At 45.4% G+C, this 18,361-nt stretch overlaps 1 protein-coding gene across 2 annotated transcripts in view; it reads left to right on the forward strand.

Annotated features, from left to right (window-relative positions):
• Positions 1–18,361, forward strand: part of LYL1 (LYL1 basic helix-loop-helix family member) — a 189,860-nt gene that overhangs the window by 112,445 nt on the left and 59,054 nt on the right. Inside the window, exon 1 of one of the 2 annotated variants that reach the window (XM_056570441.1) lies at positions 16,596–16,765. The exons of the other annotated variant lie outside the window; for it this stretch is intronic. Coding sequence (XP_056426416.1) covers positions 16,757–16,765 — 9 coding nt within the window. The 5' untranslated portion in view covers positions 16,596–16,756. Of the gene's footprint in view, positions 1–16,595; positions 16,766–18,361 lie in introns of those variants that run through there. 2 annotated transcript variants of the gene reach the window in all.

Raw genomic sequence — 18,361 nt, forward strand, 5'->3', positions numbered from 1 at the left:
CTGCCAGCCGGCATCGTGACAGTAGATCCGGTCATGGATCCCGCTGAAGTTCCTCTGCCAGTTGTCGCCGACCTCACCACGGTGGTCGCCCAGCAGTCACAACAGATAGCGCAACAAGGCCAACAGCTGTCTCAACTGACCGTGATGCTACAGCAGCTACTACCACAGCTTCAGCAATCATCTCCTCCGCCAGCTCCTGCACCTCCTCCGCAGCGAGTGGCCGCTTCTGGTCTACGACTATCCTTGCCGGATAAATTTGATGGGGACTCTAAATTCTGCCGTGGCTTTCTTTCCCAATGTTCCCTGCACTTGGAGATGATGTCGGACCAGTTTCCTACTGAAAGGTCTAAGGTGGCTTTCGTAGTCAGCCTTCTGTCTGGAAAAGCTCTGTCATGGGCCACACCGCTCTGGGACCGCAATGACCCCGTCACTGCCTCTATACACTCCTTCTTCTCGGAAATTCGAAGTGTCTTTGAGGAACCTGCCCGAGCCTCTTCTGCTGAGACTGCCCTGTTGAACCTGGTCCAGGGTAATTCTTCCGTTGGCGAGTACGCCGTACAATTCCGTACTCTTGCTTCAGAATTATCCTGGAATAATGAGGCCCTCTGCGCGACCTTTAAAAAAGGCCTATCCAGCAACATTAAAGATGTTCTGGCCGCACGAGAAATCCCTGCTAACCTACATGAACTCATCCATCTTGCCACTCGCATTGACATGCGTTTTTCCGAAAGGCGTCAGGAGCTCCGCCAGGATATGGACTTTGTTCGCACAAGGCGTTTTTTCTCCCCGGCTCCTCTCTCCTCTGGTCCCCTGCAATCCGTTCCTGTGCCTCCCGCCGTGGAGGCTATGCAGGTCGACCGGTCTCGCCTGACACCTCAAGAGAGGACACGACGCCGCATGGAGAATCTCTGCCTGTACTGTGCCAGTACCGAACACTTCCTGAAGGATTGTCCTATCCGTCCTCCCCGCCTGGAAAGACGTACGCTGACTCCGCACAAAGGCGAGACAGTCCTTGATGTCTACTCTGCTTCTCCACGTCTTACTGTGCCTGTGCGGATATCTGCCTCTGCCTTCTCCTTCTCTACTATGGCCTTCTTGGATTCCGGATCTGCAGGAAATTTTATTTTGGCCTCTCTCGTCAACAGGTTCAACATCCCAGTGACCAGTCTCGCCAGACCCCTCTACATCAATTGTGTAAACAATGAAAGATTGGACTGTACCATACGTTTCCGCACGGAGCCCCTTCTAATGTGCATCGGACCTCATCACGAGAAGATTGAATTTTTGGTCCTCCCCAATTGCACTTCTGAAATCCTCCTTGGACTACCCTGGCTTCAACTCCATTCCCCAACCCTGGATTGGTCCACTGGGGAGATCAAGAGTTGGGGGCCCTCTTGTTTCAAGGACTGCCTAAAACCGGTTCCCAGTACCCCTTGCCGTGACTCTGTGGTTCCCCCTGTAACCGGTCTCCCTAAGGCCTATATGGACTTTGCGGATGTTTTTTGCAAAAAACAAGCTGAGACTCTACCTCCTCACAGGCCTTATGATTGTCCTATTGACCTCCTCCCGGGCACTACTCCACCCCGGGGCAGAATCTATCCTCTGTCCGCCCCAGAGACTCTTGCTATGTCGGAGTACATCCAGGAAAATTTAAAAAAAGGCTTTATCCGTAAATCCTCCTCTCCTGCCGGAGCCGGATTTTTCTTTGTGTCCAAAAAAGATGGCTCTCTACGTCCTTGCATTGACTACCGCGGTCTTAATAAAATCACGGTAAAGAACCGCTACCCCCTACCCCTCATCTCTGAACTCTTTGATCGCCTCCAAGGTGCCCACATCTTTACCAAACTGAACTTAAGAGGTGCTTATAATCTCATCCGCATCAGAGAGGGGGATGAATGGAAAACGGCATTTAACACTAGAGATGGACACTTTGAGTATCTGGTCATGCCCTTTGGCCTGTGCAACGCCCCTGCCGTCTTCCAAGACTTTGTTAATGAAATTTTTCGTGATCTCTTATACTCCTGTGTTGTTGTATATCTGGACGATATCCTGATTTTTTCTGCCAATCTAGAAGAACACCGCCAGCATGTCCGTATGGTTCTTCAGAGACTTCGTGACAATCAACTTTATGCCAAGATAGAGAAATGTCTGTTTGAATGCCAATCTCTTCCTTTCCTAGGATACTTGGTCTCTGGCCAGGGACTACAAATGGATCCAGACAAACTCTCTGCCGTCTTAGATTGGCCACGCCCCTCCGGACTCCGTGCTATCCAACGTTTTTTGGGGTTCGCCAATTATTACAGGCAATTTATTCCACATTTTTCTACCGTTGTGGCCCCTATCGTGGCTTTAACAAAAAAAAATGCCAATCCCAAGTCTTGGCCTCCTCAAGCGGAAGACGCCTTTAAACGGCTCAAGTCTGCCTTTTCTTCGGCTCCCGTGCTCTCCAGACCTGACCCATCTAAACCCTTCCTATTGGAGGTTGATGCCTCCTCTGTAGGAGCTGGAGCGGTCCTTCTACAAAAAAATTCTTCCGGGCATGCTGTTACTTGTGGGTTTTTTTCTAGGACCTTCTCTCCGGCGGAGAGGAACTACTCCATCGGGGATCGAGAGCTTCTAGCCATTAAATTAGCACTTGAGGAATGGAGGCATCTGCTGGAGGGATCAAGATTTCCAGTTATTATTTACACCGATCACAAGAACCTCTCCTATCTCCAGTCTGCCCAACGGCTGAATCCTCGCCAGGCCAGGTGGTCTCTGTTCTTTGCCCGATTTAATTTTGAAATTCACTTTCGGCCTGCCGATAAGAACATTAGGGCCGATGCTCTCTCTCGTTCCTCGGATGCCTCGGAAGTTGAACTCTCTCCGCAACACATCATTCCTCCTGACTGCCTGATTTCCACTTCTCCAGCCTCCATCAGGCAAACTCCTCCAGGAAAGACCTTCGTCTCTCCACGCCAACGCCTCGGAATCCTCAAATGGGGTCACTCCTCCCATCTCGCAGGTCATGCAGGCATCAAGAAATCTGTGCAACTCATCTCTCGCTTCTATTGGTGGCCGACTCTGGAGACGGATGTCGTGGACTTTGTGCGAGCCTGCACTGTCTGTGCCCGGGATAAGACTCCTCGCCAGAAGCCCGCTGGTTTTCTTCATCCGCTGCCTGTCCCCGAACAGCCTTGGTCTCTGATTGGTATGGATTTTATTACAGACCTACCTCCATCCCGTGGCAACACTGTTGTTTGGGTGGTCGTTGATCGATTCTCCAAGATGGCACATTTCATCCCTCTTCCTGGTCTTCCTTCAGCGCCTCAGTTGGCTAAACAATTTTTTGTACACATTTTTCGTCTTCACGGGTTGCCCACACAGATAGTCTCGGATAGAGGCGTCCAATTCGTGTCAAAATTCTGGAGGGCTCTCTGTAAACAACTCAAGATTAAATTAAACTTTTCTTCTGCATATCATCCTCAATCCAATGGACAAGTAGAAAGAATTAACCAGGTCTTGGGTGATTATTTACGACATTTTGTTTCCTCCCGCCAGGATGATTGGGCAGATCTTCTACCATGGGCCGAATTCTCGTATAACTTTAGAGTCTCTGAATCTTCCTCCAAATCCCCATTTTTCGTGGTGTACGGCCGTCACCCTCTTCCCCCCCTCCCTACTCCCTTGCCCTCTGGTTTGCCCGCTGTAGATGAAGTGACTCGTGATCTTTCCACCATATGGAAAGAGACCCAAGATTCTCTTTTACAGGCTTCATCTCGCATGAAAAAGTTTGCCGATAAGAAAAGAAGAGCTCCCCCCATTTTTGCTCCCGGAGACAAGGTATGGCTCTCCGCTAAATATGTCCGCTTTCGTGTCCCCAGTTACAAACTGGGTCCACGCTATCTTGGTCCTTTCAAAGTCTTGTGCCAAATTAATCCTGTCTCTTACAAACTTCTTCTTCCTCCTTCTCTCCGTATTCCTAATGCCTTTCATGTCTCTCTTCTTAAACCACTCATCATCAACCGTTTCTCTCCCAAGTTAGTTTCTCCCACTCCTGTCTCCGGTTCTTCTGACGTCTTCTCAGTGAAAGAGATACTGGCCTCCAAGACGGTCAGAGGAAAAAGGTTCTTTTTGGTGGATTGGGAGGGCTGTGGACCTGAAGAGAGATCCTGGGAACCTGAGGACAACATCCTAGACAAAAGTCTGCTCCTCAAGTTCTCAGGCTCTAAGAAGAGGGGGGAGACCCAAGGGGGGGGGGTACTGTTACGCCGAGCGCCCCGGGTCCCCGCTCCTCCCCGGAGCGCTCGCTTCTCTCTCGCTACCGCAGCGCTCCGGGCAGCTCCACTGACCCGGTGCGCTGCGATACCGTCTCCAGCCGGGATGCGATTCGCGATGCGGGTAGCGCCCGCTCGCGATGCGCATCCCGGCTCCCGTACCTGACTCGCTCTCCGTCTGTCCTGTCCCGGCGCGCGCGGCCCCGCTCCCTAGGGCGCGCGCGCGCCGAGTCTCTGCGATTTAAAGGGCCACTGCGCCGCTGATTGGCGCAGTGGTTCCAATTAGTGTGTTCACCTGTGCATTCCCTATTTATACCTCACTTCCCCTTCACTCCCTCGCCGGATCTTGTTGCCATTGTGCCAGTGAAAGCGTTTCCTTGTGTGTTCCTAGCCTGTGTTCCAGACCTCCTGCCGTTGCCCCCGACTACGATCCTTGCTGCCTGCCCCGACCTTCTGCTACGTCCGACCTTGCTTCTGTCTACTCCCTTGTACCGCGCCTATCTTCAGCAGTCAGAGAGGTTGAGCCGTTGCTAGTGGATACGACCTGGTCACTACCGCCGCAGCAAGACCATCCCGCTTTGCGGCGGGCTCTGGTGAAAACCAGTAGTGACTTAGAACCGATCCACTAGCACGGTCCACGCCAATCCCTCTCTGGCACAGAGGATCCACTACCTGCCAGCCGGCATCGTGACAACAGACACACAATGCAAAGACTAAGTGAACTTCTCTCCTTTTTATCTGCTGTCAGGTGTGATTTTTATATTGTCCACACCTGTTACTTGCCCCAGGTGAGTTTAAAGGAGCATCACATGTGTCACGATTCGGCAGGCTGGAGGTGGATCCTCTGTGCCAGAGAGGGATTGGCGTGGACCGTGTCGGTGGACCTGTTCTAAGTTGCTACTGGTATTCACCAGAGCCCGCCGCAAAGCGGGATGGTCTTGCAGCGGCGGTAGCAACCAGGTCGTATGCACTGGCAACGGCTCAACCTCTCTGACTGCTGAGATAGGCGCGGTACAAGGGAGTAGACAAGAGCAAGTTCAGACGTAGCAGAAGGTCGGGGCAGGCGGCAAGGTTCGTAGTCAATGGTAATAGCAGGAGGTCAGGAACACAGTAAAGGTAAACACAGAAGAAGCTTTCTCTAGGCACTAAGGCAACAAGATCCGGCAAGGAAGTGCAGGGGAAGTGAGGTAATATAGCCAGGGAGCAGGTGGAAACTAATTAGGGTGATTGGGCCAGGCACCAATCATTGGTGCACTGGCCCTTTAAATCTCAGAGAGCTGGCGCACGCGCGCCCTAGAGAGCGGAGCCGCGCGCGCCAGAGCATGACAGCCGGGGACCGGGACAGGTGAGTGACTTGGGATGCGATTCGCGAGCGGGCGCGTCCCGCTATGCGAATCACATCCCCGCTGGCAATGTCAGTGCAGCGCTCCCGGTCAGCGGGTCTGACCGGGGCGCTGCAGGGAGAGAAACGCCGCGAGCGCTTCGGGGAGGAGCAGGGACCCGGAGCGCTCGGCGTAACAACATGCTTGAAACAATCTTATTTTTCCACAATTTTTAAAGGGTGCCAATAATTTTGTCCAGACCATTTTGGGAGTTTGGTGACATTATGTCCAATTTGCTTTTTTTCCTCATTTTTTGGTTTAGTTCCAATACACACAATGGGAATAAACATGTGTATAGCAAAACATGTGTTACTGCAATCCTTTTCTGTGAGAAATACTTAATTTTCTTGAAAAATTTCAGGGGTGCCAACATTTACGGCCATGACTGTATGTATATATATATATATATATATATATATATATATATACATATATATGTATATGTATGTGTGTGTTTGTAAATATATATACAGTGAATAAAAACATAAACATGAAAGCTTGTGCAACAGACCAGAGGACAACCTAAAGGAAGAAAGGTTCCACCAGTATAAAAAAAGAGTTCTTCACAGAAATAGCATTCAAACTTTTAAAGAAGAAATGCGGCGCTAAACTTTTAACTCCAATAGTGCCCGGGCTGCAAAAACTAAAAAAAGTAACTTTAACTCACCTTCCTACGTTCTTCCGCTGCGCCGGTATTGGCGTCCCGTTCCTCCGGCACTGCTGGGGTCCCTGCTTCTTAAGCTCAGAATCAGGGACCCGAGGCTTAGGCTTTGACTGCGGCGATCTAAAGGGTTAATAGCCGGCCATGGTGATCGCCGCATGTCGGCTATTAACGGCAGCCCCCAGCTACAAGAATCAGCTGGGGGCCGGCTGGTATGGCGCGAGCTCAAGTCATTTTTATGTGTCTAGCACCTATATTTCTCTAAGTGTTGCTCACTTGGTTTGTCATTATGTGCTTTGGAGAAGGCGTGTCCTCACTCTGCATGACTCATCTTCCTCCCTGAGTCTGCTGTGCTGTGTCTCTTCATGCAATCACTGCAGGCTGCTCTTTAACCCCCTCCTCTCTGTTTTCATGAGCACAGAGGAGGGCTAGTCCCGCCCTCATTTACTGGACTTTGTCCCTGCTTGTGCTTCAGCTGGGGCAAAGAGGATGCTGCAGCTGGACAGGATTATGTTCTGGATGGTATGGGGACCCCTAGTGGTCTTTTTTTTATAAGACATGATTTCTATAAGAAGGAAATATCATTTTCTTATGAAGTATATTAAAAATGTTAATGTTTTGCCAAGAAGGACATGTAAAAAGTTCTTGAATTTTACAGTGCTCTTTTAACTATATGGTCATCATATATGTTGGGGAAATCCCAACATACATGCTGAACGTATGCCACAGGTCACCCACTCGCCCCAATGTTAAAAAATAAAAATATACAATGCACTACTTTCCAAAGGGAAACTCTTCTGAAGTCTGTAAGGCTTTATGAATACATTTATCATCTGCCCTGAAGAAGTTCCTGGTGCATTTGATGAACATACACACAAAATGTGGTGTGAACAGAGCCTCTGAACCTTTGTGCCTCTGAAGTATTGGAGGAAAAAAAAAAGCTGCGTTGGCGCTCCCAAGAAAGTAACCCAAGTCGTGGGTATTGATGCAAAATAATTTATTTTTACAGCATAAAAAATCTAAGAAAATAATAAATATAAAGCAAGACGCGTTTCGGGAGTCACGGCTCCCTTTTTCAATTGCAGGTAGTTGCTGCCACCTGCAATTGAAAAAGGGAGCTGTGACTCCCGAAACGCGTCTTGCTTTATATTTATTATTTTCTTTGATTTTTTATGCTGTAAAAATAAATTATTTTGCATCAATACCCACAACTTGGGTTACTTCCTTGGGAGCACCAACGCAGCCTTTTTTTTCCTCCAATACTTCTGCATTACTCTACGGACTCTCTGCTGGGCTCCGTCCTCACGCTGCTGGCCTTCATACCAAGCTACCATCACCGGCAAGGAACACACTACCCCCACCTGGGTACCCACCTATACCGGACAAAGACCTACACTGCACCCGGAGCTATCTCTGCTTTTTTGCTATATTTTTGTGCCTCTGAGGCATGGATATGTTAAAAAAACACTCTGGCCTGACGAAGCACTTCGACACGCAATGGTCTGTCACCAGCACAATACCCCCTGCGTCTTGTCCATCTGCTCCCCCGTTTGTACCCCGCATGTTCTGACGAACAATAAAGAAGCTAAAACAAGAAAAGTGCTTTGTACTCCTTTTCTATACATACATATTGGCCCTGATATACTAAGGGTGGAGTATAGGTTTCTTTGTGGGTTTTAATTCCCTACAATTTTTTTCCCACAGTATTTACTAAGGTTTCCTTACATTTTCCACTTTCCCTACATTTTGCTTTTTTTTACACATTCTCTGATCTGTCGGGTTTTCCTCAGCTGAAATCCACCACATTTTTTGTGGAAACCTTAGTAAATATGTTGGGTTTTTGTGAAAATGTCGGGAACACGCCCCTTTTCTATGACCACGCCCCTCTTCACGATGGTCATGTCCCTTTTTGGGGGGTTTTCTTGGTAAAATGGAGAGTTAGTCAGGTTTTTTTTCAATTCTGGTGCAAACAGAATTTCTGGGGCAATGCGCCAGAATCTGGCACACAACCCAACAAAACATGTTGGGTTTACAATAGTAAATGAGGGCCATTCTGAGACTATATCTTTCATTCATGTGTCAGCACTAGAAAGGCAAAGCTTAGCATCCAGGGGCGGTTTACTGCAGCAGTTCCAGCCTCCACACCTGGGGTTCATATATACCTGGTGGTGCCGAGTATACTTCTGCTTGAACAATGGATATGTTAAAATAACATTCCGACTTATCCGTGCTCGGACAGGCACTGGTCCCATTAATTTTCAAGCTCCGAGCGTAGTGAAATAGTAACCACGTTCATTTAATTTTCTGAGTATTGTTTCACAATAAAAGTTCTGCAATCCACACTTCTCAGTCCAAGTCAAAACCTCTAAATGCTCAGAAAACTACTCTAACGTAGTCACTATTGGGAAAATGTATCAAAACCTGCCAGAGGAAAAGTTGTCCAGTTGCCCATAGCAACCAATCAGATCGCTTCTTTCATTTTTAACAAGGCCTTTGCATAATGAAAGAAGTGATCTGATTGGTTTCTATGGACAACTGGGCAACTTTTCCTCTGGACAGGTTTTGATAAATCTCCCCCTATCTGACAAATTTTGGGACATGGAAATGAATGAGGCCGGGCCTGTCCAAGCATGGATACACCAGCATTTAATTTTGACAGTTTCCTGGTGTATCTGTGCAAAAATAAAACATAAAGAGGCGCTCCATAGTGAAATACCACCAGCGGAAGATCCCAGTACAGGAAAGATGTTTGCTTACCGCAGGTGGCTGTGTGAGCACATACACACAACAATGTAATGAGTGAGTGGGATGAATGGTTCCATCTGCAGCCCTCCTGCTGTGCAAAGATGAACAAATCGGGGACTTCTGTAAGGAGCTGCAGGTTTGAAATACGGCACTGACAGGAACAACCACAGGTAGGATATATACGATTTAATCAAAAACAACGAATCAGTGCAACGCGTTTCACAGTGCATGAGCAGCTTCATCAGGCATGTCAGTACAAGGTGAGGAGTCTCCTTAAATAGCAGCAATTTACCCCTTTCATTTCCAGCTAAAATCACAGGCTACATATCAAAACGAAACCTATATTTATGAACTTAAAATCTGACCTCCACAGCGACAGACCTATGTGCAAATATGCATGATAGCGATGCACTATTAATGATTTATGATGTATATGTATGTTATCGAACATGACCATTCTATAAATATATTAACAAAAAGTACACATAGTCAGGTATCAGTGCACATTGTGCAAAAAGTGGAGTTAATTGAATTTAAATAAAAAAAATCTTGTAGAGTTGGATATTACTAATATTACTAGTGATGTGTATAGCAACTATATACATACACTGCTCAAAAACTAAAGGGAACACTAAGATAACACATCCTAGATCTGAATGAATGAACTATCAATGAAATACTTTCCTCTTTACATAGTTGAATGTGCTGACAACAAAATCACACAAAAATTATCAATGGAAATCAAATTTATCAACCCATGGAGGTCTGAATATGGAGTCACACTCAAAATCATCGTGGAAACCCCACTACAGGCTGATCATAATGTCAAGTCATAATGAGGCTCAGTAGTTTGTGTGGCCTCCACGTGCCCGTATGACCTCTCTACAACGCCTGGGCATGCTCCTGATGAGGTGGTGGATGGTCTCCTGAAGGATGTCCTCCTAGACCTGGACTAAAGCATCCGCCAACTCCTGGACAGTCTGTGGTGCAACGTGGCGTTGGTGGATGGAGCGAGACATGATGTCCCAGATGTGCTCAATCGGATTCAGGTCTAGGGAACGGGCGGGCCAGTCCATAGCATTAATGCCTTCCTCTTGCAGGAACTGCTGACACACTCCAGCCACATGAGAGCTAGCATTGTCTTGCATTAGGAGGAACCCAGCGCCAACCGCACCAGCATATGGTCTCACAAGGGCTCTGAGGATCTCATCTCGGTACCTAATGGCAGTCAGGCTACCTCTGGCAAGCACATGGAGGGCTGTGCGGCCCCTTAAAGAAATGCCACCCCACACCATTACTGACCCTCCGCCAAACCGGTCATGCTGTAAGCACAACCCCCACCTGTGGGCCCTCATACCACCCTCATAGAGTCTGTTTCTGACCATTTGAGTGGACACATGCACATTTGTGGCCTGCTGGAGGTCATTTTGCAGGGCTCTGGCAGTGCTCCTCCTGCTCCTTCTTGCACTATGGAGGAGGTAGCGGTCCTGCTGCTGGGTTGTTGCCCTCCTACGGCCTCCTCCACGTCTCCTGATGTACTGGCCAGTCTCCTGGTAGCCCCTCCATGATCTGGACACTACGCTGACAGACACAGCAAACCTTCTTGCCACAGCTCGCATTGATGTGCCATCCTGGATGAGCTGCACTACCTGAGCCACTTGTGTGGGTTGTAGACTCCGTCTCATGCTACCACTAGAGTGAAAGCACCACCAGCATTCAAAAGTGATGAAAACATCAGCCAGGAAGCATAGGAACTGAGAAGTGGTCTGTGGTCACCACCTGCAGAACCACTCCTTTATTTGGGATGTCTTGCTAATTGCCTATAATTTCCACCTGTTGTCTGTTCCATTTGCACAACAGCATGTGAAATTGATTGTCAATCAGTGTTGCTTCCTGAGTGGACAATGTGATTTCACAGAAATGTGATTGACTTGGAGTTACATTGTGTTGTTTAAAGGGGTACTCCGGCCCTAAGACATCTTACCCCCTATCCAAAGGATAGGGGATAAGATGCCTGATCACGGGGGTCCCGCCGCTGGGGACCTCCCCCTGCAATCTTTCATGCAGCACCCCGCTATCATCAACCTCCGGAGCAAACGGCACAGCTCCGCCCCTGTGTGACGTCACACTCCGCCCCCTCAATGCAAGCCTATGGGAGGGTGCGTGGTGGCCGCTCCCATAGGCTTTCATTGAGGGGGCGGAGCGTAACGTCACAATACTAATTATTGGAAGGATCAAGATTTTTTAATAGAAGTAATTTACAAATCTGTTTAACTTTCTGGAGCTGGAAAACCCCTTTAAGGAGACTCCTCCCCTTGTACTGACTAGTGTTGAGCACGAATATTCGTAATGAGAATTTTTATCGTGAATATCGGCACTTTGTGATTTTGCGAATATTTAGAATATAGTGCTTTATATACGTAATGACGAATATTATTATAATTTTTTTTTCACATGCAAATTTATATGCAAATTTCCATGCAACTTTTCACATGGAAGAAAAGTGAACGAACATAGCGAATATGCCAATTTCGCGAACATAGGACAAATGATTGTCAATATATCCGTGAAATATCGCAAATTCGTATATGACCCCTGCCGCCTATCACTAGAACTGACATGCCTGATGAAGCCGCACATGCACGGCGAAACGCGTTGAATTGATACATTGTTTTAGATTAAATTGTATATCCTACCTGTGTTTGTTCCGGGCAAAAATCGCAGTGTGAACGAAGCCTTAGAGTAACCCTAAGATAGAAAAAACTCTGTCAGTCTACAAAGCTTTTTTTTGGAAGCACAGGTCCATACTTTCCACTCATTTTACTGGGATGTTATAAGCCTTTTGAATGTATGTGGAAGTAATATGTGTTCGTTCCCATATACCTGGCTCTAGGCTTCTATGACACAAATACGGTGTGGGGTTTGTGCACCCTGCTTGCATGTTCACCTATGTGCATGCTCCATATTGACACTTCCACACACTAAATCTAGACTCTAAGGGGTTATTGAGCTAGAATGTTCGATATATTTTCTCCATGGCCCCCTTCTGTATTGGTCTTTCCGCACTGGCATCATGTTTTAGCAGCAGGGAATCTGTAAGAGGTTCATGGAGAAGGCTTGTTACGTGCTAAAGTCTAATGACCCCATTTGGCTTAGTCTTACTTCAGTGACGGGCGAGAGAGGGGCACAGAGAGATTAACCATCACATCTGCACTAGATGTAGACACGCCGGTCTTAACACTTGAATGGCAGGCTGCTGCACAGATCTTTACCTTATATTAGTGTTTACCAACCAACGTTCCTTCAACCAGCATAACCGGACAGCCAAAGGCTGTCCGGTTATGCTGGTTGGAGGAACGCTGGTTGGTAAACACTAATATAAGGTAAAGATCTGCGAAGCAGCCTGGCATCCAAGTGTTAAAATCATGTTAAAAGGCAGATACTCTTAGGTTACTGTCAGATACTGTTAGGATACTGTTAGGGTATAAAAGCAGACTATGACTATCCTGGAGCTGTTGGTGCCTTTTTATTTCTCAACCAAGTGTCAAGGAGGCTTAAAGGAGAACTCCAGAATATAAAAATTGTCCCCCATACTCCCCGCAGTAAAAAAAAAATAAAGATATACATACCTTCCTTCACTCCCCCGGGCCCTCCGGTAACCGGTTCCGGTCTCCGCCACGATCCTCTTCCCAGTTGCCGGTGGTCGGCAGGTCATACTGCGCTCATCCAATCACCGGCCGCAGCGAAGTCCCGGCTCGGCGAGCAATAGGCCGAGCGGCAGTGTGACGTTTTCGGCCTCGGCAGCAGGTGCCGGTGTAGTGAAGAATTTTGTGTCCTGAAGCGTTCTCACATTGCCGCTCAGCCTATCGGGACTTCACTGCGGCCGGTCATTGGTTGAGCGCAGTATGACTCGCCGACCACCAGCAACCAGGAAGAGGATCGTGGCAGAGACCGTAGGCCACGGGGGAGCATAGGAAGGTATGTACATCTTTATTTTTTTTACTGCCGACAGTATGGGGGACAATTTTTATATTCTGGAGTTCTCCTTTAACTCCTTCACAACCCCTGATTGTGAAGGAGTTTGATTTGTGGCTAACATTTTCTTCCTCCTCACCTTCTAACTTTTTAATTTTTCCACTGACAAAGTTGTATCTTTTATTGGTACACTTTATTTATAATACAATTTATTACAATGGGGGTTTACAATACAATAAAATTGACATGCAAACTTTATTCTATGGGTAAGTCCAATGATATATAATAATAATAATAATAATAATAATAATAATTGCCTATACATAGATTCTGCAGTGCTGTACAACAAACTTGGATAATTTATCCAAGACTTCAAGAATTACAAAGGCACTCACCGGGGTACAATGTGACTTCTTCTTTATTTCATGAAATCCATACAGACAGGTTAAGGCGGCGGCATGGCGCTTTGAGGGTGAGACGCCAGTGCACACTGATTGGGGAACAGCTGTTTCTTTCGCTTCGGAACTTCAACAGACCATTTCCTCTGACCTGTGCACCATTACTTAAAGGGGTACTCCGGGCCCAAGACATCTTATCCCATATCCAAAGGGGACCCCCACAATCTAGCATGCAGCACCCACCTGTAAGCACTGCAGGAAGCGCTGGAGGCTCTCAGTGTTATGCCTCCCGACCACGGGGACGGAGTATTGTGACGTCACAACTTTGCCCCCGTGGGACTCACGCCCGGCCCCCTCAATGCAAGTCTATGGGAGGGGGCATGACGTCTACATTGCGTTAGATTGCGGGGGTCCCAAGCGGCGGGACCCCCGCGATTATGCATCTTATCCCCTATCCTTTGGAGACGCCAGTGCGCACTGATTGGTGACAGCAGTTTCTTTCCCTTCGGAACTTCAACAGACCACCCTTCTAGTGACGTGGAACACAGGGGAGTGGAAAGATACGTACAAATAGGAAAGTACTGTGCAATACAAATACATATAAATATATACATTCTATTCATGAAATTCATATACAAAATGTCATAGAAAGACTCCCATATCAATTCTATCATTTAACCCTGCATTTTCCTGTGCTCGTGTTCTTAATATCCACCTTGCTTCTAGTTCCCGCAACTTCTTAACATTATCCTGGCCTTCTTCTGTATATATTTTCTGCAGACCCATAAATGACAACTTATCTGTGCATCCGTTATGTTCTGTGTTTATGTGTTCTATGTTTTCTGTGAGTTTTTCTTAGTAAAGTTTTTCGGTCTGTTTATTTTGTACTCGCAATAGGGCTTTTTCCGTATTTTTCGTCCTATAGGACGCACCGGCGTATAAGACGCACCCAATTTATAGGTGCAAAATCTAAAAAAATAAAGATTTTGAACCCAATAGTGGTCTTCAACCTGCGGACCTCCAGATGTTGCAAAACTACAACTCCCAGCATGCCCGGACAGCCAACGGCTGTCCAGGCATGCTGGGAGTTGTAGTTTTGCAACATCTGGAGGTCCGCAGATTGAAGACCACTGCATAGGAGGTAATACTCACGTGTCCCTGCCGCTCCGGACCCGTCACTGCTGCCCTGGATGTCGCTCCATCGCTGTGGCCGTGTTCCCGTCGCTCCGGAACGTCTCTGCTGCCGGCCGGGTATCCTCGCTCTCCGTCGCCGCCATCACGTCGTTACGCATGCTGACGCACGTACGCGACGACGTGATGACGAGGAAGGAGAGCGCCGGCCATACAGGGGATCCCTGAACGGAGAAGACACAGAGGAGGCAGGTAAGGTCCCTCCCGGTGTCCTGTAAGCACTAACCCGGCTATTCAATCGGGCTGTTTGGGACCGCCGCGGTGAAATCGCGGTGGTCCCGAACAGCCCGACTGAGCAGCCGGGTTAGTGTCACTTTCCCTTCAGGCGCGGCGGTCAGCTTTGATCGCCGTGTCTGAAGGGTTAATACAGGGCATCACCGCGATCGGTGATGTCCTGTATTAGCCGCGGGTCCTGGCCGTTGATGGCCGCAGGAACCGACGCGATAGGGGTGTATTCGCCGTATAAGACGCACCGACTTTTTCCCCCCCAGTTTTGGGGAAGAAAAAGTGCGTCTTATACGGCGAAAAATACGGTAATTTATAGGGCTTAATTTTGCTTTATTTTTCGTGCCATTAGTTGTTGTTTTTAACGTTACCACCTTTGTGTTATTCTGGCTTGTATCACCTTTTATAAAATGTTTTACATTTGATATGTGCTGTGACCAAAAATCAGCAATTTTGGCACGTTTTTTTATTCATGCCCGTTGACCGTGCTGGATCAGGAATGTAATACATTTATTAGTCCAGATAAATAGGCATGTGTTGATACCAAATACTTTTATTTATTTGATATTTTTGAAAAATGTGAAAAGGAGGGTGATTCAAATTTTTATTGAGAGGGTGATTTTTTTTTTTTTCATGTTTATTTGCCATCCCCTAGGGGCCTATTATAGCAAACAGTTGTCAGGGAATGATGGGAGTTTGCATCATCTAGAGGTCCGCAGTTTGCAGACCACCGTCCTTTAGCATTCCCAATATCCTCATCCAACACGAGACATGATTTGTTCCAGTTTATAAGGAGTCCTGGAAATTCACCAAATTTACCAAAAAATGAATAATATGTTTCTAAGGGTCTATAACAAAGACGAAAATATCATTGGCACAAAGAATCATTTTATTACTGCTTCCTCCTAATCCAAAGCCATCAGAACATATAAAATTTCTAATATAGCTTGAGGTTTAATAAACAATTAAAAAAAATGATAAAAGAGAGAGGAGGCAGAATTGTCGGGTACAACAAAAATTAACATGTTCTGTTCTGGATCGAGGCTGGAGATTTTTGCTTACAAATAGTATCTCTTGCTCTGGATGACCTGTCCTGCCCTTTATTACTCAAACAACCTATTATTTTTAAATGGCCAACTTGTAATGCATAATGTCCCCTGTGGTGACGCTGTGGGGGAAATGAAGTGGTTGATGATACCAGGTTTCCCCATAGATTACAGCTGATTACTGGATCTCACAGCTGGGGGGGGCACACTGTCAGCAGATCATTCTCAAGAAACCCTCCAAAAAAGTAAAATATTGACCACAGAGTAGTACCCCCCCCCCTATTTATGACACAACAGTTCTCAATATACAGGCCTGCTGTAATATTGTCTTCTTTATGGATGCCCTCAGATTATAAACTCTCTTCATTTTTAATGTCAGTTATATAAAATACGAATAAGCAAAATAGATTCATAAACCTGGACAGTGTAGAACTCAATGTGACAAGAGAAATCGCAATAACTATCCCTACAAATAAAGTGTGAAATATGAATAATAACACAAATGTATAACATTTCCCAGTTGTTATGGAATGGAGGGAGGGATTTGAGGGATTGTTCTTATCAGTCTGGACAGACCGGACCCCTGTCTCTTATCTATAGACCCAGACTTCCTCTGACCAAGGAGAGAAGGAAACCCCCCCCCCTCCCCATGTACTAGTCTCCCCTAACCTTCCCTCCCCTTACTGTAGACTGACTCCACCTTTCCAGTTGCAAAGTGGATTGTATACTTACATAGACCATGGACAACAATTCAGCTAGACCCCCATAAATTTGCTATAGAAGACACCCCACCCACCTAATCAACTGGAGGTGACTTTGAACTCCCACCCCTAAGAGAAAGGAGGATCATGTAATTTCTGCCTGGTGTGTGTGTATCATGACACGGGTAAGTCTGTGGGGTCTATCCACGTGTTATAGTGTCTGAATGTGTTCTCTAGCTTTATCGCCTTACAATTATTTATCTATCTGATATCTATCTATTAATCTTTATTATTATTATTATTATTATATCCATGTCATATCTATCTATTCATCTTTACTATTTATCTCATATCTATCTATCTATCTCTCATATCTATTTATTTAAGATCTATCTACATCATATCTATCTATCTCATATCTATCTATCTCATATCTATCTATCTATCTATCTATCTCATATCTATCTATCTAATTTATATTTACCTATATGTATATCTATTTATTAATGTATCTATCTCTCTCACATCTATCTTTTATGTATATATCAATCTGTGTACTATTTTTTTAATGTCTTTGTTTTATCTATATAGCTTTTATGTATATTTCTATTAATTATAGATATCACAGTTTTCTTTTACCTATCTAGCTTCTATGATCTATCTATCTATCTATCTTTTGATATATCCTTTTCTATATCATTCTCTTATACTAATTTCTTTATCTTGCTTTTACATGTTTATTATTTATGTACCTGTCTATCCCTTTATCTATATTGCTTCTATGATCTGTCTATTTATCTATCTTTCTATCTATCTCATATCTATCTATCTATCTCATATCTATCTATCTCATATCTATTTATCTATCTACACAGCAAAAGCGCAGAAACAGCACACCAGAGTAGGTAGTCAGTGGGTGCAAGCCAAGGTGAACAGTCCCAGTCGCAGACTGTATAGTAGATATCCAAAATCGGTTTTAGGCAGCACACCAGTCCAGGTTCAAATAAAGTGCGGTTTTATTTTCCCATATCCAGATACCTATCTGGATATGGGAAAATAAAACCGCACTTTATTTGAACCTGGACTGGTGTGCTGCCTAAAACCGATTTTGAATATTTATCTATCTATCTATCTATCTCATATCTATCTATCTCTCATATCTATCTATCTCTCATATCTATCTACCCCATATCTATCTATCTATCTCATATCTATCTACCCCATATCTATCTATCTATCTATCTATCTATCTATCTATCTATCTATCTATCCCATATCTATTTATCTATCTATCTATCTATCTCATATCTATCTATCTAATATCTATCTATCTATCTCATATCTATCTATCTATCTCATATCTATCTATCTCTCTCTCATATCTATCTATCCCATATCTATCTATCTATCTATCCCATATCTATCTATCTATCTATCTATCTATCTATCCCATATCTATCTATCTATCTATCTATCTATCCCATATCTATCTAACTATCTATCTATCCCATATCTATCTAACTATCTATCTATCTATCTATCTATCTATCTATCTATCTATCTATCTATCTATCCCATATCTATCATCCTCTAATATCTACACATTGAATCCCTAACCCAAAATGATCTACTTTCTCTGCACATTACATTATGTTTTTATTCTCTTATTATCACCTTTCTTATATACTGTACTCTTCATATGCACTCTGCTTATATACATTGTACGCTTGTGTTGTCTGCTGGATATACACACAAAGTTATTGAAATCAGAATTTCAGAAA

The sequence above is a fragment of the Hyla sarda genome, chromosome 4, assembly GCF_029499605.1.
Source record: "Hyla sarda isolate aHylSar1 chromosome 4, aHylSar1.hap1, whole genome shotgun sequence".
NCBI lineage: Eukaryota > Metazoa > Chordata > Amphibia > Anura > Hylidae > Hyla > Hyla sarda.